Source organism: Ursus maritimus, unplaced genomic scaffold (genome assembly GCF_017311325.1).
Source record: "Ursus maritimus isolate PB19 unplaced genomic scaffold, ASM1731132v1 scaffold_14, whole genome shotgun sequence".
Taxonomy (NCBI): domain Eukaryota; kingdom Metazoa; phylum Chordata; class Mammalia; order Carnivora; family Ursidae; genus Ursus; species Ursus maritimus.
The window spans coordinates 31,566,993-31,587,576 of record NW_024423786.1 but is presented as its reverse complement, the minus strand read 5'-3'; the positions used below and the strand labels follow the sequence as shown (position 1 = coordinate 31,587,576).

Below are 20,584 nucleotides of genomic sequence, written 5' to 3'. Positions count from 1 at the left end.
TTCTTAAGAAACAAAAAAGATCTGAAGCAAATATTGCAAAGTTATGTTGTTAATGGGGGTCTGTTGTATTATATTTCCTTATCTTCTTTTCTGGTTTGAAATATTGTACAATTTAAAAGGAAATTAATAAATTACAAGAAAAACGAAAAAAAAAAAAAAATAAAAGGGTCCTTTTACTCTGTTGTTGGAAAATTTGTCCTCTGCAGCCCTCCACAGAGTTAGATGGGGAGAAGATCTGGAAGCTTCCTAGCTAATTTAAATGCTCTAAGTAGTCAGTCCACATAATTCATGTCCAACTATGGATAATTTTTTGGCTTAATGTTCCAATTTGGATTGTGACACAGGACAAATTACCTGGCCTTGCAAATATCTACTTTAGTGTGTGATACACAGCCAGTTTTGGGGGAAAAAAAAAAAAGACAGTATTTCTAGATGAAAAATTAAATTAGGAGAGTAATAAAATATTAATATACAGCTAACTATTTCAAGTTGTAATCCAGGCGTATACTCAAAGCCACGTTGGGAATAATGGCATAAAATACAAAATAGAGATGATAGTAGAAACAGGCTTTTTTTCCTTTCAGATGTTGCAATTGTGGGAAAGGCACTCTGTTTTAATAGCTTTTCTAGGATAATTCATTTCACATGGTAGTCTTGATTTTATAGCTATATATTTCCATAGCATGTTTTTCAAATAAGAAATACAAACTCAAAATTAATTGAGTATCAGGAATATTAGTATACATGGCTGCCTAGGGAATAAAATATATAGTAAAGCAAAGACTAAGACAAGAGCATATGCAAAAAAAAAGGAACTCATACTTTTGAGGCTCTTACACTAATGAAGATCTCAGGTGTGAATTAATGATTAGGAACTTAAATTACAAAATCAATGTATCACTGAAAACTTATTTTAATTAGCTTTTACTATTGTATGTGGACTTTTCCTCTAGCTATCATGATAACATGATTTGATTTTTCTTAGATTACAGGCTACTGAATATATCTAATTTCCCTTTAAAAATACTCAATGCTCTAACATCAAATAGTTAAAAGCTACAAGTTACAAACTTCAAACATAGTAAGTAATGTAATTATCCTATTCATCCACCATTGTTTATGACATGACATTGGTTTCCTTAAGTATAATCATGCTAACATTTTATATATATAACATTTTAAAGGATATAACATTTTAAAATAACACAATAGTAAGGATGCCTAAATTAACTAAACTGATTTTTCTTCAAAGACTATATGTAAATGAACATTGTAAATATCTAATCTGATTTCTCATTGACTTACACAATTAATAAATGGGAGAAGTAATCCTAAGGAAAAGAAATTACCAAAAAGCCCCAAACCAATTTGATCGCCATAAATTCTAGAACTTGTTTAAATATAACCCATCATTTTTGTTGGTCATGTTTTCTATTTCATAGTTTGTATACTGTTATTGACTTGAACAATAAACCCGAAAGCTTGTGTAATATGGCAGGCTTCTGCCCTTCTCTCTGGCTGCCACTCTTAGCAGGCTCCAACTAAAGGAGGGCCAGGACATGTGTTAGCAATGAATGGTCCCAGTATATACTCTAGCCCTATGCTACTAGTCATTTTGATGGTCAGGGCACAGGGGTGACCAGATAGCTAAGCCACTCAGAGCTTGAGTAATGTGTGATACATTTATTTTCAATTTCACGTAGTTGGTAATTAGTATATGTTTGTATAATAAACGATGAAGGATGTCAGAAGTAGAGTAGCTAGTAGCAAAAGAAAACACACCAAATGATAACAAATTAAAATATTCAGAACTAGTATTCATTTTCCCATGAAGTTCTATTGCTTCTTGTCAAGGCTTATCCTTCATATAGACATAAGCAGCAAGTTCCTCATGTCATGATATTTAAAGGCAGTTTCTCATAAAACTTTCCTCAAAGTTTTCAGGGAAGGAACTAACATTTCCCACCTGCCTTGAAATTTCCACCATTAAAGGAATTCTTTTGGTTTACGTAAGAAAGATGGTGCTGTGCATATGGGAAGGGGATGGGCTATCCCATTAATGAAATGGTATGAATTAATTTATCAGATTAGCCAATTAATACTGTAGAAGAATTGACAGCTGGGATGGGGATTGTACTAGATGCTGAAGGCAAATGTCTATTTTAGTTTTTATATCTTAATGTTATTCAGGGCGAAAGGGACGAAGATGTCCAGAGCAACATTTAAAATGTTGGCATCATATGTACTACTTATGCATAAAGGGATTTGTAGTAGGTTTATGTTTGGTATGACTAATACTTTTACTATGCTCAGAAGCAAAGATATTATAAAAAAAAAAAAGGATTTCCCCATGCACCTTGCTATGGAAACTCATTAAAAGTTGCAAAAAACCATAATTATTGCTTGAACAATTTCATCATATTCTCAACTGGCTCTGAAGGTAGGAGCAATGAACCTAATCTACAGCCTGCTATCCAAGGGGATCCTTGATGGGTTATAATTATTAAAAATTTTTTTTGCAAGCATATACAAAAAGTTTTTCTGATTATAATTATATTATATATAACTTAATATATAATTTGCTATATTTATTATCTATAATTTAATATGTAATAGCTATTATATATTATTATTATATAATTTCGACACAGAAATTATTCATATAATTTTACAAAACCATAACTTGACTATAATCTGCTTTTAAGATAATTATTTTCCACAGAAAATAGGGATGCCTATCAGAGAACAAAGCTGAAGGAATTTCACAAATTCATTTCATATGAGGGCAAAGAGTCATCATAACGTTTTAAGTTTTAAACAAATGTCTCAGAACTACTTTCCGTTTGGTTTATAAGAAGTTTTTTTAAAAACTTTATGTGAATTTACTAATTTATAAGATATATTTGTATTCTAAATAATTGCAAACAGAAAACCTCAGGTAAGGCAAGCCCCAGCACTAATCCATGATTCGTTCTCTAAACTTTAATTGGCACAACTCTTGAAATTCTGGGACCATATGGAAAATAATGAGTCCTAATAGGTCTAAGGTGGAGGGATGGCAGGGGATTGAGGCAGCCAGAAAACCGTCAATTCAGAGTGCTTAGCCACTGCAGCACAATCTCCCCAGAGAGCTAGAACAATGTGTTCTCAGTGTTTTACTGGTCTCGCCACCTTACAACTAAACCGCATGTTATTTCTCATTCTGTGAGACAAAAGTGAAAATGAGAAAACAAAAACAACCCCAAAACTGGTTTCCATAATTAAAAATGAAATTGGCTGACTGCTAATAAAAAAGGCAGCAATTTAGAGTTACCATAACAACCTGAGGCAACTGTTGACTGACACCGCAATCTGCTGCCTTTTTATAAATAGCAGTTGATTCCCCCTCTTTCATTTGTACTGGTTTTAGTGCTCATCGGAGCTAATGGAACAACTGTGCTTTAAAACGACTTCACTCATCAAGCAGTGTACCTCTTCGCTGCTGTCACCGCCGTAAAAATCATCCTCCGATTCCGTGTCTCTCCTTGTCACACTGGTATCCTCTTTTAGATCCAAAATAAATGGGTACCCCTCTGGGGACATGTTCTGAGTTTTTCCATGAGGTGCTGATCGTGGTCTTGATGAAAATGTGAAAATGTCCTTTGGAACAACCTGGCTTTCCTCTGCCAGTTGGCCATGCTCACTTTCCTTGCTGGCTTCCAGCCACAGGTGTGAAGCGTGGCAGAAGTCATCATCCAGAAGGAGAGACTGTCTGCTGGACGCCAAATGGGAAATCCGATCATCATTTTCAGGAAATATCCACTCATCTGACATTTGGGAAAAATGACAAAAATTAGAGGAGTGTTCCATCAGTGTTATATTAAGGCAGGTAGTTAGGTTAAAATTTCTTGTGTTGAAACAGTGATTTATCAAATAATGCAGAAACCAAGGAATGCAATTTATCCACCATCTTGTAACCTGCTAAACATTTAACCCATAGATCAGTGCCTATAGCTACGGGCAACTCATTTGCACTTCCTCTCCGTCTGAGCTGAAACGCTGGCCAGGAAATTTATAAGTCTGAAATAATTATCACCTGTCTTGCAGCAGGTTCTTCATAGCACAGCCTCATTAATTTGACATTCCAGGGGGGAGGAAATCTTCCAAATTTAAAAGGGTTTGAGTTACTAATATCTTCTTTTAACTGCAGGTGGATGGAATATTTAATAAGTTTCTTTAAAGAAAATAACTGGGCATTGTTCGGATTACAAATCATGGAGGAGAGGAAACCATGAAAAGGTTAACAGGCTTTTCCTTTCCATTCTACTGACTGAAACAGGTCAATTCATAGGCTAAACTGAGTAGACTTTTCCAGTAATAGTAAATCCACAGAAATACTCGTTAATGTGATTGGTGAAAAATATCTTTAATTACAGGAGAGAAAGTTTTGATACATAAATCTTTTGGCACAACATTATTTGTTTTGGTTAAAAATACTGTATACTACCACTGGGGTACATTTTAATCAAAACTTTAAAAATTTTTGAACTTAAAAAAATTTTTTTGAAATTTTTTTGACACACAATGTTATGTTAGTTTCAGATGTACAACCTAGTGAAAAGATTTTAATCTTTTATGTAACATTAAGATAGATTTTTATAACTACGATCCAGGCAAATTTTAACAGACAAACATTTATAATGAATATTATTAAAAGCATGCTTACTTTCTTCTTTAAAATGACAGCAGGAAAAAGTTACATTTTCTCTAACTTAGTCTATTTTCCTTAAAATTTACTTTTTTTGCTGCATTATATCAATGGTGAAAATCTTATAAAAATCTGTGTTCAGCAGAACCAAAATGTGGACATGGTAATTTTACCCTGACTCCTGAATCCTGCTATATTTATCTTCACAAGAAAAGTAACCAAGAGATATCTAAGATCTGCTGACTTGAAACTCTAAAGCCTACAGTACAAAAGCAACAAACAAAAAGACCTTTAATAAAAATAACATTAATGGCACAAAATCATATTCATCATAATGTATTCGTTTCTTAAGGCTATCATTATACAATATAACTTGCTTATAAAAAGGGTAACAAATGTACATTTCTTAGAGAAAATCTGTAAAGGACAAGCCTTTCACATTTTCTGTAGGTAAGTGGCCCACAGTAGGCTGAATCTACTTCACTGGACCACATTCACTGGGGATGTGGAGGGTCTGGAGTCAGTGTACCGTGAGTGGGTGAAATAAACAGATTCACTGGACTGTCCTCTTTTGGACAGAAAATCCTTTTGCATGGTGCAGATGTTTTGTAAACACATAGAAGCTTTATTAATAAATAAATGTTGAAAAAGATTATAAAAACCAACGGGCTGCATTACATACATGGATATGTAAAGAAAATTGGAGGAAAAGATACTGGGAATCTTCATTATGCAATTCAACGACTTGCATGACCTATTGCCAAACATATTATTAACTGTCAAAAGGTCAAGGTAAAAGGAGTGTTTCTACACCAAATGAACTCTAATTATCTCACCACCGCATGCTTTTTTTGGAATTCGTAGTTTTACCTCAAGTATTTCCATATCAATTGTAATGAATAATTTGGTGTGTTTTCTTAGGAAAATATGTAAATTACTGTGTAATCACAATATTGCAGCAAACAAGATAAATGCAAGAATGATCACCTAAACATCTAATTAGTTTTTCTACACAGTCAGATTTATGCTAGAGACACTAATTGCGCCTAACATTTTAATGAAGGTTTCAACATTGCATAAATAAGACTGACAAACTACAAACAATTTTCATTTATTTTCCTTTTTCCCTTGCTCAAAAACAATTCGCCTTTGTAAACGTATCACACACCTGCTAGGCAAGATATGTTGATGGGCTCAACGCTCTACACTCCAACCATCTCCATTATAAAGAGGACTGAAGACTTGTAACAATAGGTAATCTTTGGGGACGGTGACAATGTCCTGTGAAAACTTCAAAGTTTCAAACTTTCCTTCTGAACAGGATAACTGGTGCAATGAAACTTGGAAATAAAAATGCCCTTTCACCCATTAAAGTCTGACATGCAATTGGGGTTAAAAGGAGATTTATCCAAAAATGCTAATTTTAGCAAATGACTGCATTATGACTTCTCAAAACGACTGGGTTTGAAATGCTAAACATACTGATATTTCATCGATTATTAACGATTATAGTGGACTAAAGATGCCAACCTGCTTGATCAGGAGACTGCAGGGCTGGAGAGCTGGGGTTCATCTCTGCACTTTGGTGGGACCCACAGTTGAGGGCAACTGTTGCTTTATCTTCATTCCTGTTATTTCCTGAAGAACTGCCTTTATTGGAATAAATATTTTCCACGATGTTATTTCTTTTGATTTTTATAAAAGTTCATTTCGAAGAATGCTGTTAATGTGGTGTGCTTTTCTACATGATTATTGAAAAGCACATCAGAGGTGATGATACAGATTGTCTGCAGTTCTTTTCTTTTCCACTAGAATGTTGCAAAGATGAACTCAGTTGCATTTTTGTAGAGGTTCATCCTTAAATTCCTTGATATTTGCGTGGGGACATTTTAGATTTAAGTTTTACAATATGCAATAAAAGGAACTCCAAAACCCATATTATTTTGAAAGGGTCCTATATTTTTCCCTTTGGTTCCCCATAAAATTGAGTGTATTTTCTTTAAATTACAATTCTTATACAACCTGACTCAAAATTTTAAACCAAGCACGTTCCTTCAGCATCTTAAGAAAATGGACACAGAATTAACTTTTCTATCTACTATTTTATAAAAATAACATGAATCCTAACAAGCTGAATTTCAGCCTACCTAAGAACCCCACATTTTTGAGAAATTATGCTAACAGATGTGTACATGATATACTCTGGGTTTGACTCAGGATAGATTAATGCATGTGCAGACAGATCTATACTTAAATGCCTCAAGTCCAATATTCAAAGGGATAACTATAATAGCCACCTATATTTATCTAATGCTTTATTGGTCGCAAAGAGTTGAAATTTTAACCTACATTTTATTAGATGGCATGGAGCCCAAAGGGAGAGACAACGAATGTAAAAAAACCAAAAAAAAAAAAACCCCAAAAAACCAACCCCCCCGAAACCCCCATATCTGAAAAGGGCCCAGTTTAAAAAGAAGAGATATAAATGAAACATGAAAAATTATAAGTTCAATTTTAGTAAAGTCTGCAGGCAGGAACTTCCTCTACCAAATTTGGGCTGTTTCTAAAAAACAATAATTTAAGCTTATTCAGCCTTCGAGAGAAGTAGGGAAGTCCTTTACTTCCACGGTACTATTTAATCCAGCAAATCTCTGTTAGGGCTCTAGAGCAATTTTGCAGAAAATTTGATTTCCATAATCCCCGTAGAAAAGACATTTATATTTTAAATGAATTGGTTCGTAATCCTTTGAAATTTACAACTTGCAGAGAGAGATTCCATTGCTCTGAATAATATACAGATATAAGATAGCATTGAATTAGTGCCATACCGGGGTGTGCCTCTGTCCTTTCTCTGCTGGTGCTTTTTAACCGTAATCTTCTCCTGTTATTATTCTTATCTGCTGATGGTTCTTGAGGGGGATGTGGATGCATAACATGCAGATCGGCTGGTACATTTTCATATCAAAGAACAAAAAGCCAGAACAGAAAGTACTATATGGTTTGAAATAACTTAGTAAATATAATTGTAGCTATAATGAGAATGTTCATGTATCATTGTGACATCATATAAAGCTGTATCAAAAACCACAACTTATTACTTCATGGAAAATAGGCATTTATTCCTATTCCATTATTGGGATCAGACCAGGCTTTCAAAATTACTGAGACATTCTATTCATGTAATATAACCTTACAGAGAGCTACAGGTAATTTGGTTAATTGTACATACAACTTGCTATTATAAAAAATATAAAAAATGAAACTGATCACTAATACAGAAAAATAATTGCTTCCTTTGAAAGAGGAAGTCAGTAAGTATGATTCATCAACAGCTTGTAAGCTAGTTTCCAAAAGAACCCTGGAGAACTGTGATCAAACCTGGAAAAGAATTCTTAAGTGTAATTTAATTGTGTAATAAGTGTCATAATAATTAACAGCATTCACAGCAGCATCTAATATTTACTGAAAGCTTAATTTCTTGGCACAATTTGATGTGCTTGACTGGTTTTTCTTGTTGAATCCTCAGAATGGCCCTTTGAAGCGGTCACTGTTTATTACTACTACGAGTGCCAGTAGCAATTTTATCCCCATTTTACAGACGAGGGAACTGAGGCCCACAGGGTTTAGGAATTTTGATCAAGGTCTTACAGATGATGGTAGAGCCAGGACTGAATATCTATGGTATTTATGTCCTTGTCTCATGTTTGTATTGCATGAGAAATATAGTCTGTAATAGTGATTATTAATCTTTAAATCAAATAAAATGAATCCAAATGCCTTCCTTTTCAACTCTCACAAAAGTCAGACATGCAAGAATGGAAACACTACAGTGAGTGGTAAGCCTTTGGTACTGGTCTCAATTCTTTCCAATGATTACAAATTGCAAATTACTTTCCAAGTCTGTTAGCCATGAACCCTCGATCTACAAAATGGGACAAAAGTCTCTTCTGTAGCAACAGGGTTTCTCTGTGCATCAACAGGAGAAAATAAAAAGCACTCTACAAATGGAAGAGATTAACTAAAAGATAAAATTAAGGAAATGTAAAATGCACGTGGAGTTCCCAAAATATAGTTATTATAGAATGTTATGTTATTTCCTCACCAGTCATCATAAAATAAAAACACAGGGTACTATGGCAATTTGAAATAATGGAATAAAGAGAATGATAGGTGGGGTGCCTGGGTGGATCAGTCAGTTAAGCATTTGACTCTTGATCTTAGCTCAGGTCTTGATTTCAGAGTCATGAGTTGAAGCCCCTTGTAAGCCTACTTTAAATAAACAAACAAACAAACAAATAAATAAAGTATTAAAAAAGAGAAAATGACAGGTTGCAGAAGAGAATATATGTATAAGAATTTGAAACAGATTTCAATATCCACCATCTTTTTCATTTTTAAATGATAATTCTCTGGATGTTAAGATCTAATCAAGAATTTATCTTCACAAGAACATTTCTATTTTCCCCTAGCTATTGACACTTATGCATGAGTCTTACCACGAACAGGTACAGTCTGCTTTATTTGGCGAATATTCTCTTTATCTGCTTGCTCCTCAGACTCAGGCATCAGCGAGGCTGACATCTCCGCACTGCTAACACAGTCCTCGGCCACAGACTGTTGGCACGATCGGTTATTTCTGGACCCAACGGATCTTACTGTCTGTAAGGGAGAGGAATTAATCTGTACATTTTACAACATGGAAATTGCATTTGTTTCCTGCAGAATTTACAGAAACTAATAGTATTTGGACAAATAAAAAGTGAGAAAAGAAACTAGAGGAAATGAGGAGGTTAGAAAGTTGGTGGAGAGGGAAATTATAGCAGAAAATTAGAAAGAAATGGAAGGAGAAATATAATGTGAGTCAAAATATAAGACACACAAGTGTTCTAGACACATAAATTAAAATGTGCTTATACTCCATCTTTAGTAGGTAGGAGTTGAACTGAAAATTCAGAGGAAATTAAAAATAAAAATATAACATTTGAGAATCTGTTCATCGTAAGGTATCTGGTGAAGATCCAACTCCTTTTTGAAGGAGCCCACAAAATGTGCTCACATATATTTGCCTTTAAGTTTTGTGAACATATTTAATCAAAAGAATACTCAGAAATGTTAATTGTGTTGACATGACAGAAATAAAACAGTTTTGAGGTCTTTTAAAATCCAGAATTTCTGTTCCAAATTTATTCAAGCCTTCTGCTTTTGGCATGTAGTCTCTCTCCCTCTTTCCCCCCGCCACCCGTGCACTGGGAGAGAACCCTTCTCTTCCCATGACCCTCATGCTTAGACAAGCTCTTCAGACCTTGCTCCTACCTCACTGGATATCCTCATGTTATTCCTTCTGCCAGAGAGTGGAGGTGGTCCCAGAACTCTGGATCCGAACGCGATATGACAAACATCTTGATTTTTACTGTTCCGCGCACTACCTGTTCCCCTGTTAATGAACTGATCTGTTTTGTTCAAAGAAGGTAATAATAGTCCATTAATGGGCATGATGACAAACACCATGTTGCAATGTTTCTGAAAGTACAATCCAGGTATCATACCATCTGAATCCCCCCCCACCCGCCGTTAGAGGACGCTTATAAAAAATGCAGAAACTGGAGCCCAACATCAGATCTACCAGATCTACAGAATTAGAATCTTGGGGAGGAGCAGCAGAAATCTATAATTTAACAAGTTCCCCCAAATGGTTCTTATGTTGTCATTTGAGAATCACTGCCACAAATATTCTTCCTCAAAAAGAGAGAAAAGAAAGAAAAGCTACTAAAAATACATCTTATTTTCTCTTTAAGACAATAATTTATTTATCTATTTATTTATTTATTTATTTCATTTTTTAAAAAAAGATTTTATTATTATTTATTTATTCGACAGAGATAGAGACAGCCAGCGAGAGAGGGAACACAAGCAGGGGGAGTGGGAGAGGAAGAAGCAGGCTCCTAGCGGAGGAGCCTGATGTGGGGCTCGATCCCATAACGCCGGGATCACGCCCTGAGCCGAAGGCAGATGCTTAACCGCTGTGCCACCCAGGCGCCCCTTATTTCATTTTTTAAAAGTTGTTATTCAAATTCCAGTTACTTAACATACAGGGTAATATCAGTTTCAGGTGTACAATATAGTGATTCAACATTTCCATACGTCACCCGGTGCCCTAAGAGAAATTTAAATGACTGTTTGCAGTGGTGGCTCCTGGAAAAAGCCCACTATATGTGTAGAGGATGACTTAGAATGGAAAAGTAATGCTGGATTTATGAGGTTGTAGGGAATTTTCAGGAGGAAAGGGCAGAATGAGGAAGGGACCACAGGATGTCAAGTTTGTGAACCATATCTTTGGTTGAAGATGATGTATGTCCTATCATTTATCAAATGTACTAAGTTATTTCACAGATATTTTAATGACAATTATGTTCACATAAAAATTAGAGATTACACAGTGTCTCTAGTCTTTTGGCCTAATTTTTAATAGTATCACTGGCTAGTCCTATTAGATTTCCCCTGATTTCATTTAGGTCAGTAACATATAAATACATCCTAATGGTATAACCCATCAGCTTTCAGGGTCTCAATGCAGAGTAGTCCCACCAACTTACCCCTGTGATGACTCGTTGGGTTTTCTAAAGATGGATTTTAGTAACAAGTTGTTACTAAGGAAATAATTTAAATAAAACTATTTAACTCAATTGAACAAATATTTGAGCACTGTTGAGCATTTCCTAGAAGTTGTCAGTGACACGAAATAGATAAGATATATTGCTTGCCCTCAAGATAGGTGACAGTACAAGTAAACAGGAACCATAACATAAAGCAGACCAATGGAAATGAAGAAAAGTGACCCTTGTTCCTCAAAAAAATTAAAAATAGACCTACCGTACAATCCAGTAATCACACTACTGGGTATTTACTCCCCAAAATACAAAAACACTAATTTGAAGACATACCTGTACCTCTATGTTTATTGCAGCATTATTTACAATAGCCAAACTACGGAAGCAGCCCAAGTGTTCAGTGATAGATGAACAGATAAAGAAGATGTAGTACATATATACAATGGAATATTATTTAGCCATAAAAAGAATGAAATCTTGCCATTTGTAAAGACATAGATGGAGCTAGAGAGTATAATGCAAAGTGAAACAAGTCTGTCAGAGAAAGACAAATACTGTATGATCTCACTCATGTGGAATTTAAGAGGCAAAACAAATGAGCAAAGTGAAAAAAAAGAGAGGTACAACCAAGAAACAGACTCTTAACTCCAGAGAACTGATGGTTAGCAGATGGGAGGTGGATGGGGGGAATGGTTAAATAGAGGATGGGGAGTACGCTTGTCATGATGGAAAAAAAAAAAAGAGTAAGTGACCTCTTGAATGGACCTTGAATGACTGATAAAATTTCAAGAATAAAAGATGTAGGGTGCCCTAGACAGAAGAAAGCGAATAAAGACAAGGAAGAGTGAACTGCTGGGTATGCTTGGAGAACAATGAACTTACAGTTTAGCTAGAAGGATGGGTTGGGTCACAGTGAAGAGAGCCTTAAATTGCTAAGAGCCTATTCTAAATTTGGTGGGTGATAGGGTATCACTGAAATTTGGGGGGAGAAAGAGAACAGACTGATAGACCTCCAGGATAAGGCAGGCAGGCTTACCAAAACTTGCTACCTTTCCCTTCTTCTATATTACATTTCTGAGCCTTCCCTGCAGTTATATGGGTTATGTGACTGACTTCTGGTTAAGGAGACATGAGAAGTGAAATGTGAGAAGTATAAACTACTTCCTGGCCCCTAAAACCTCCTGCAAAATCCCCCATACTCTCTGTTCCCTCATCTCTTAACAAGATGCAGAAGATCCAGGGGAGGGCTGTAAGACCTGGAGAGGAACCACTAGGTGAAAGGAGTCTGGTTCTCTGAATGATCTTATGGAAGGCTGCCCAAGGAACTCCTGATTGGACAAGGCTGTGGGGCTCTTTGTGACTGCAGGTGAGGGTGATGGCCCTTAACTCAAAAAAACTGCCTGCAACCTAGAAAGCCTTCTGCTGTGCCCACTTGCAAACAGGACCAACTTGAATATTATGATGTGGGCTCCAAGTAAGTCCACATTTGTCCTACAGTACTGGATATATATGAGCTACTGGCTACTTCCTGTCTGACCTATTCCCCCGAAAAAATTCCTGTAGTTAGCTAGGTGATCTCTTTAGCCTTTGCTGCAGAGCTGTAACTTTACACGTGGAGTTAAAAACCACTCTTCTGCAACGGCATGAGAAAGGCTCCGAAGTTTGTGAAAACGCGCCATGCTTAGGAAGCTCCACTTGTTTAGATCTGAGTAGAATTAATATGTGTGGGTAAATGGGTGTTTTCTGGGTCTGGTGTTATGTTTGCAATAGATGAAGCTGAAGAGATGGGCAAGGGCCCGACTGCTGATATGATCTGAAAGAATGTTTGCTGGACAGAAGATCTAAGGTGGCTGGCAAAGTGGTGAGGAGATACACTGCTCCAGTTTTCTTCAAATTCTTGAAGCCCTGTTAGATAGAAAAGAGATTCAATTTGTCCAAAGGGCAGAATCAGAACTAATGAGAAGAACTGACTTCAAGGTTTTAGTCCAACATAAGGAACATCTTCCTTTGATCCAGCATGTCTGGTCATTGTGGTAGAGAATTTTCTGTCACTTTGAAGGTGTCCAAGCAGAAGTCTGGGAAGTTATTCTGGCTGTTATAAAGCAGACTGAGATACCAGAAGACTTCCTACTTTCTTTTTCTGGCCTAGTCCTCTCTTCTGAGCTCCATACCTTGTATCCAGTGGCTTTCTTTCTCAGTTCCTCTTTCATGTCTCAAAGACACTTCAAATGGAAAACGTGGTCCAGTGAATGACACCACAATCCACAGAGTTTGAAGAGTTAGGATCTGGGTGTCATCTTTGATTCCTCTCTCCACCTTCTCCACAGCCAACCCATGTCTACTTCTCTCCACCTCCTCCATCAGCACTGCAGTGCAGGCGACTGTCATTCCTCTCCTGGATGATCACAGAACCTCTCAAGGGATCTCCCAAGTCCATGCTGGCTTCCGGTCCCAAGCCTTCTCCAAAATGTAGCCAGAGCAGTCTTACACAAGCATACATCTGATCAAGTCATTCCTTTTCCTTGCTTAAAACTTTTCAATGTTTTCCTTGCTGCATTTAGGATTAGGAAGAAAGCCCTTAATAGTGGCTGCAAGAACCTACATGTCCAGGTTTCAGTTTACACCTTTCACCCCTCATTTTCTGTTCTCTCCACAGACTGGCCTCCTCAGTTCTTCCTGCCTACCAGAGCATTTGTGTGTGCTGTTCCCCATGGCTAGAAGGCTCTTCCAGTATAGGTACTCCCATAACCTTTCCTTCCTATAACTTGTCAAAATTGCACTTAAAAATTTCTTTTTAAAATTCAGTTTAGTTAACATATAGTGTATTAGTAGTTTCAGGGGTAGAATTTAGTGATTCATCAGTATACATAACATATAACACCCAGTGCTCATTACATCAAGTGCCCTCCTTAATGCCCATCACCCAGTTACCCCATCCCTCTACCCACTTCCCCTCCAGCAACACTCAGTTTGTTTCCTAGAGTCTTTTCTGGTTTGCCTCCCTCTCTGTTTTTATCTTATTTTTCCTTCCCTTCCCCTATGTTCATCTGTTTTGTCTCTTAAATTCCATGTATGAGTGAAATCATATGGTATTTGTCTTTGACTGACTTACTTCCCTTAGCATAATATCCTCTAGTTCCGTCCATGTCATTGTAAATGGCAAGATTTTATTCTTTCAAAATTGTACTTTTACATGCGTTTGTGGGATTATCTGATAATGTGTGCTTCAGTAGATATAAACTCAGTAGCCTAGTTTGTCACCCCTGAATTGCTAGCCTGGTGCCTGACATGGAATTATAGATCCTTGCTGAGCAAAATGAATGAATCATTAAATGTAATGAGTCAAACAGGATGTTGGATTAAATGACTAAATATTTCTAAGCATGGCTAGAATTTCATTTTTCATTTTAAGAAAATTCCAACTGCAGGTTTTATATGTGAATTGAGGAAGCCTGGGTAGGACTGGACAACTGTCAGGATATGGGGGATGAGAGAGAAGGGTCAACAATGACCAAGACATTGATAATTACATGAGTGGTGTGGCTTTCAACATCAGTAGTGCTATGGAACCACGACCAGATGCCTCCTCAGGTTACATGTGAAATGTTCTAGTGTTAGCCCATAGACTTGGCTGTGTGTGCATCTGTATTTTTTTTAGTCATTATAAATATCTATTTGGCGTTAACAAAATACTGTTAGTCTCTCAGAATCAATAACAGAGAGAAATGACACTCAAATCCCAGGTCAATTGGAAAAATTTGTTATAGAATCTATCACCATTTGTACCTTTTGTGACCAAGTAGAACAAATCCTAGACTATTCATTTTGTTCTCAAATGTGGATTTTCCCAGAAAAAAAGAGCCACCAAAAGTCCTGATGGGCACGGGATATGGCTTGGGTCTACATGGGAATTTTTAGTATCAGAATAGGAACTTTTTATTTTTATTTTTTTACTTCCAGTCATGGAAATCATTAGGCTATGGGTATACTTCTTGCAAATCTTTCTGTTCAAACATCTTATGGGGCAATTTCCTTAATGTTTCTTTCATATTCCTTATATATATATGTATAGAGAGAGGTTCCCCCAACTATTTAAGCTCCTTTGAGTAGAAAGACCATTTCTTTGATACTGTATGTACCTCCATCTGTGGAGCTCAGTTCAGTACATGGTAGACAATGGATAAAGCTCACCAGAATTGTTAAACAGTATTCAAGATTAAAAGGAGGATTTTTTTAGGGGAGGGAATATTTTAAAAAATCATACTGACATAGTTCTAGCTATAATTCCAACAAAACGTACACATTAACTAGTTCATAGCTATTTAAAAAATTAAAATTCCTAAATACCTTGAATTTTTTAGAGGAATCTCTTAGCAGTGGATGTCCAGTGACCATTAAAGATACACCTAAACCTCATATAATATGATCTTCTAAATCACAGAAAATTAGATATGATTCTATATTTTATAAGAGGATCTACTATAGGGTTTCTTTAAAGAGTAATCTACCACTCTGTATTTAAACTTAAGTCTAGTTTTTAAAATTTACAAATTTTAGTACACGTTTTTCACAAACCAAAGTAATACTCTACCACTAAGTATCTCTTTAATTAACAGACTTCTTTAAACTTCTTGGTACAATTAACATACACACATTCTTAAAGGCTGTTTCATTTAATAATTCTGTTTATAATCATTAATTGTCACAATTATCTCTATAAACATGTATCATGCTATTTATCTACTATGAGAGAATCCTAATTAAAACCTACAAGGAAAAGTAATTTAGACTTCTGGTTTCTAAAATAAAAAGTAAAAGGGACAAAGTTTCTATAATGAGAAAAACCTTAATAAAAGTACAAGCAGAAACGCATGCCTTTTGAATTCTAAAGGAAGCTCTTTTAAGAGCTGATATCAATATGCGCAATATAAGGTTAAAAATCAAGATTAGATTAAAGTCATGCTCTAGGCATTTCATTTTCTTGAGTTTGCGGAAAATGAACTTGGTGTAGGTCAGAGATGTTACCATTAATTATTTTGCTATTTTATGAGGGGTACTTGCCTTTGTAGTTAGAATATAAAACCTGAGGGTCTACTCTCTAATTGTCCTTTAGAAAAATAAACATTCATTTTTGTCTCAAGATACAGTGTTCTAATTATTATAGTCATTTAAGTTTGCAGGGTTTTCAAAGCTTAACCAGAAAAATCTGCTGAATTTTCAACTCTAATCATTGAAGGGTCATGCTCAAGACTTACATCTATTATCTGGCAATCAAATCAGAATTAAACTTGCTACCAGAATCCAGACCTTGAATTGGATTAATTTTTATTTTATTATATGTGCACTGTTATAAAGAACGTCAAAAATACAAAAAAGGCTGATCTAGTAAAGCAATATTGTTTTAGAAAAGGTACTTAACCTTTCTAAGCCTCACTTCCTTTCATAAGATTAGGATAATAACAGTACTTAAGTCATGGTGTTTTTGTTAGATCATATGAAACAAGCACGTAACATGCCGAATACTGTGCTTAGTAGGGACTAAATGCTTAGTAAATATGTTCTTAATATCTTCCATCTTGAACAGCTTTTAACACTTTACAGTCCATTCATCATCACTTATTCCTTCATTCATCCATCCTTTCAGTAGTGACTGGGCACCTGGTCTGGGCAGTCATATCTCATTAATAAAAAGTTTAAGACATTTTTGAAAGGGAGTAAAACATATTACAAACTAAAATTAGAGTATCTTTTTCTTCTCTAAACTTAGACAATGTCATCTGTGAGTAAAGTTAGGATATGGCAGCAAGATAAAAAGTAATAAAGCATAAGGTATTACTTTTCTTCACAAACTCTTTCACTTATTAAAAAGCTATCAATAGCCTAGTTTTTGGTCTTTGGTATTAATGAGTAAAGAAACTTTTTCGTGGACTCTGGGAAACAAACTGAGGGCTTCAGAGGAGAGGGGGGTGGGGGATTGGGATAGGCCAGTGATGGGTATTAAGGAGGGCACGTACTGCATGGAGCATTGGGTGTTATAAGCAAATAATGAATCATGGAACACTACATCAAAAACTAAGGATGTACCGTATGGAGACTAACATAACATAATAAAAAAATTTAAAAAAAAAGAAACCTTTTCAGGGAAACAATTTTATTATCTCAAGAAAACTTTCCATTTTGAATAGAGTGGAGCTTAAATATAATGTAGGCCTTGGTAGATAATTTCCATCATTTGGTTTTGGAAATAACACAGTTTCCTATAACATGAGAAGGCTCCCCAGAAGAAAACCCTTAACACAAGTATTGAGAAATCGCTTAATGGCAGTGAGCCCGTAAGAATGCCTCTCTAGGGGCTCCTGGGTGGCAGTCGTTAAGCGTCTGCCTTCGGCTCAGGGCGTGATCCCAGCATTCTGGGATCGAGCCCCACATCAGGCTCCTCTGCTAGGAGCCTGCTTCTTCCTCTCCCACTCCCCCTGCTTGTGTTCCCTCTCTCACTGGCTGTCTCTCTCTGTCAAATAAATAATAAATAAAATCTTTAAAAAAAAAAAAAAAGAATGCCTCTCTGAAACCAGACTGCCTGGTCACATCCTAGGTCTACCACTCACTAATTTACTTTGTTTCTGTGAGCCTCAGTTTCTTTATCTACGAAATGGATTTTGATAGTTTCTACACAGAAAGGTATATGAGAGGATTAAATGGATTAAATGATGTGCGATGGCTAATTTTATGTATCAAATTGACTGGGCCACAGGATGCCCAGATTAAACATTGTTCTGGGTATGACTGTGAGGGTGTTTCTGTGTGAAATTAACATTTGAATTGGTAAATGCCACCCCAAGGTAGGTGGGCCTCATCACCCAATCCAAGGAGGGCCTGAACAGAACAAAAAGGTGGAGAAAGGGAGAATCTGACCTCTCTGCCTGATCCCTTAAGGTAGGACATTGGTCTTCAGCCGCCCTCAGACCAACGCTTTCACTATCGTCTCTCCTGGATTTGGACAGAAACTCTAACACGGGCTCTTCTGCGTCTCCGGCTTGACCACTGCAGATCCTGGGACTTCTCAGTCTCCATAACTGCATGACCCAATTCCTTATGATAGGTCTCTCTCTCCCTCCCTCTCCATATATATATATATTATGGCCTTATATTTTATGGCATGTATTTTATGTAAGTTATATTATACGTATGTGTTCTGTTTCTCTGGAGAAACTTGACTAATACACTACGTAAAGGATATAGCAAAAAGTCACTAAACATTAGTGGTGATGGTGATGATTTGCTGCTTAATATACTCACCTGCTTAAATTATATGGTTAGCATTTCATTCACTCACTTGATCACTTAATTAACAAATACCTATTGAGTTCCTGGTAAGTGTTAAAGATTGAGCTAGGTGTAGGGATACAACAATAAATAGGACCCCTGCAGTTCTGAAGCTCAAGTTCCCCTTGGGGAGACAGCATAAGCAAACAAGTAAACAGATAATATCAGGTAAGGATAAGGGCTGGGATGGAAATAAAAGCAGGGTGATGTTACAGAGAGGGTGTCTTGGGGGTTACTGGATGAGTATAGCCCCATGTTCATCACTATGTGAACTATTTGTAAAAATGTATGTGAACATAACTGATACTAATACAGTATAGATTGTCATAGATATTCCCCTATTATATCATAAATAAACAAGTTTAATATACAGCTATATACTTAAAAGATTTCTTGTCATTCATTTTGGATTTCCATCCCATTATATTATTTTAAATGAGAATACTGACATTAAGTAAAGGAATACATTTTAATTTTATAGCAATTTTCTGGGCTTTTCAAAAGACAGAAACGAATACAGAAGAAACTAAACATGTCTCATAGTTGCTTTAACACACTATATATTTATTGACATCACAAATCCTGAACATATTTAGAAACTTACAATTCTCTAACAGAGGAAGATATAAGAAGTAAGTCTTATTTTCCTGCCTCTGCCTCCCAAAGGTTATTATTAATTTTTGTGTGTTTCCTTAAAAAAATGTACGCCTATACCAGCATCCCTAGGTAACTATCTTGTTTATGTACCATGTCAGTGGGCTCATACAGAGACAACATCCTAGCTTTCCACGTGTCACTGACGGACACACACAGCTCTGAGACCTTTCCGGACCATCACAAGCAGATCAGGTCAGTTGTATAACTGCATCCATAATATCTTATTTGTAGGTATTTAATCAGCTCCCTACTATGCACAAGTAATTTGTCTCCAGTTTTGTCCTTATAAGCCATGCTGTAATAGACATCTAAAAGAGAAATATAAAGGCTGGAACAAGTCAGTCCTGCAAAAGTAGCACAACTACGCAATGGATTAAATGTGGTTTTCACATTTACTATTATATTAATATTTATATATCGAAGTTTCTTCAATATTTGGTGGAAATATCACAGAAAAATTGAAATTCATTCTATACATGTTTTGTGACATCTTTGCTGTAACAAATTTCACAGATACTGATCAACATTCACACTAAATTCCTTTCACATTAAAAAAAATTTTTTTTTAATGAGGGAATGTGACCAGGTATGCCTTATTTTTACTAAAGATGGGGAAAAAGGGTATATAATTCAAATGTAAGAGACAGCTGAGTTCACTGTGACTTATTAGCAGACACAGGACCCAGAAATTGTGGCATCTCTTTAAATCAACAATCTTCAGACAAGGTTTACCGAAAGTGTGAGTTTAGACAAGTGTTTTATTGGGGTGCCTGGGAGCTCAGTCCGTTGTGTGTCCAACTCTTGCTGTGGGCTCAGGTCATGATCTCAGGGTTGTGAGATCAAGCCCCACATCAGGCTCCAAGCTGAGTGAGGAGTGTGCTTAAGATTCTCTCTCTCTCCCTCTGTGCCCCTGCACACCCTCTCCCCCTCCCCCACTTGTACACTCTCTCTCTCTAAAAAAAAGGAGAAAAATGTTTTGTTTTTTTCCTGAAGTCACAATCTAAATCCTTTTTCTTTTAGGTTCCCCTTTACAGTGGATTTTGCTACTTGATTTGAATTTTGCTTTCATAATGTGAAACCCAAAGAAAATCTAATAAGATCTCACCAGTGCCAACTGTAGTTGGATGATTATTTCATGGTTTTGTTAAATGCATTAATTTACCTATTTGCAATTGTGCTAGAAAATAGGGATGCCAGGGGCGCCTGGGTGGCACAGCGGTTAAGCGTCTGCCTTCGGCTCAGGGCGTGATCCCGGCGTTATGGGATCGAGCCCCACATCAGGCTCCTCCGCTATGAGCCTGCTTCTTCC

At 36.3% G+C, this 20,584-nt stretch overlaps 1 protein-coding gene across 14 annotated transcripts in view; it reads right to left on the bottom strand.

Annotated features, from left to right (window-relative positions):
- The window catches only part of CFAP20DC (CFAP20 domain containing), a 235,926-nt gene that overhangs the window by 84,251 nt on the left and 131,091 nt on the right, over window positions 1-20,584 (bottom strand). For 10 of the 14 annotated variants that reach the window (XM_040628608.1, XM_040628610.1, XM_040628611.1 and 7 more), the window contains 5 exons: window positions 10,001-10,137; window positions 9,184-9,346; window positions 7,516-7,632; window positions 6,218-6,337; window positions 3,472-3,806 (listed from right to left, as the gene is read on the bottom strand). In XM_040628608.1, coding sequence (XP_040484542.1) covers window positions 3,472-3,806; window positions 6,218-6,337; window positions 7,516-7,632; window positions 9,184-9,346; window positions 10,001-10,137 — 872 coding nt within the window. Of the gene's footprint in view, window positions 1-3,471; window positions 3,807-6,217; window positions 6,338-7,515; window positions 7,633-9,183; window positions 9,347-10,000; window positions 10,138-20,584 lie in introns of those variants that run through there. The other 4 variants (XM_040628613.1, XM_040628612.1, XM_040628618.1 and 1 more) reach the window with 4 other exon arrangements.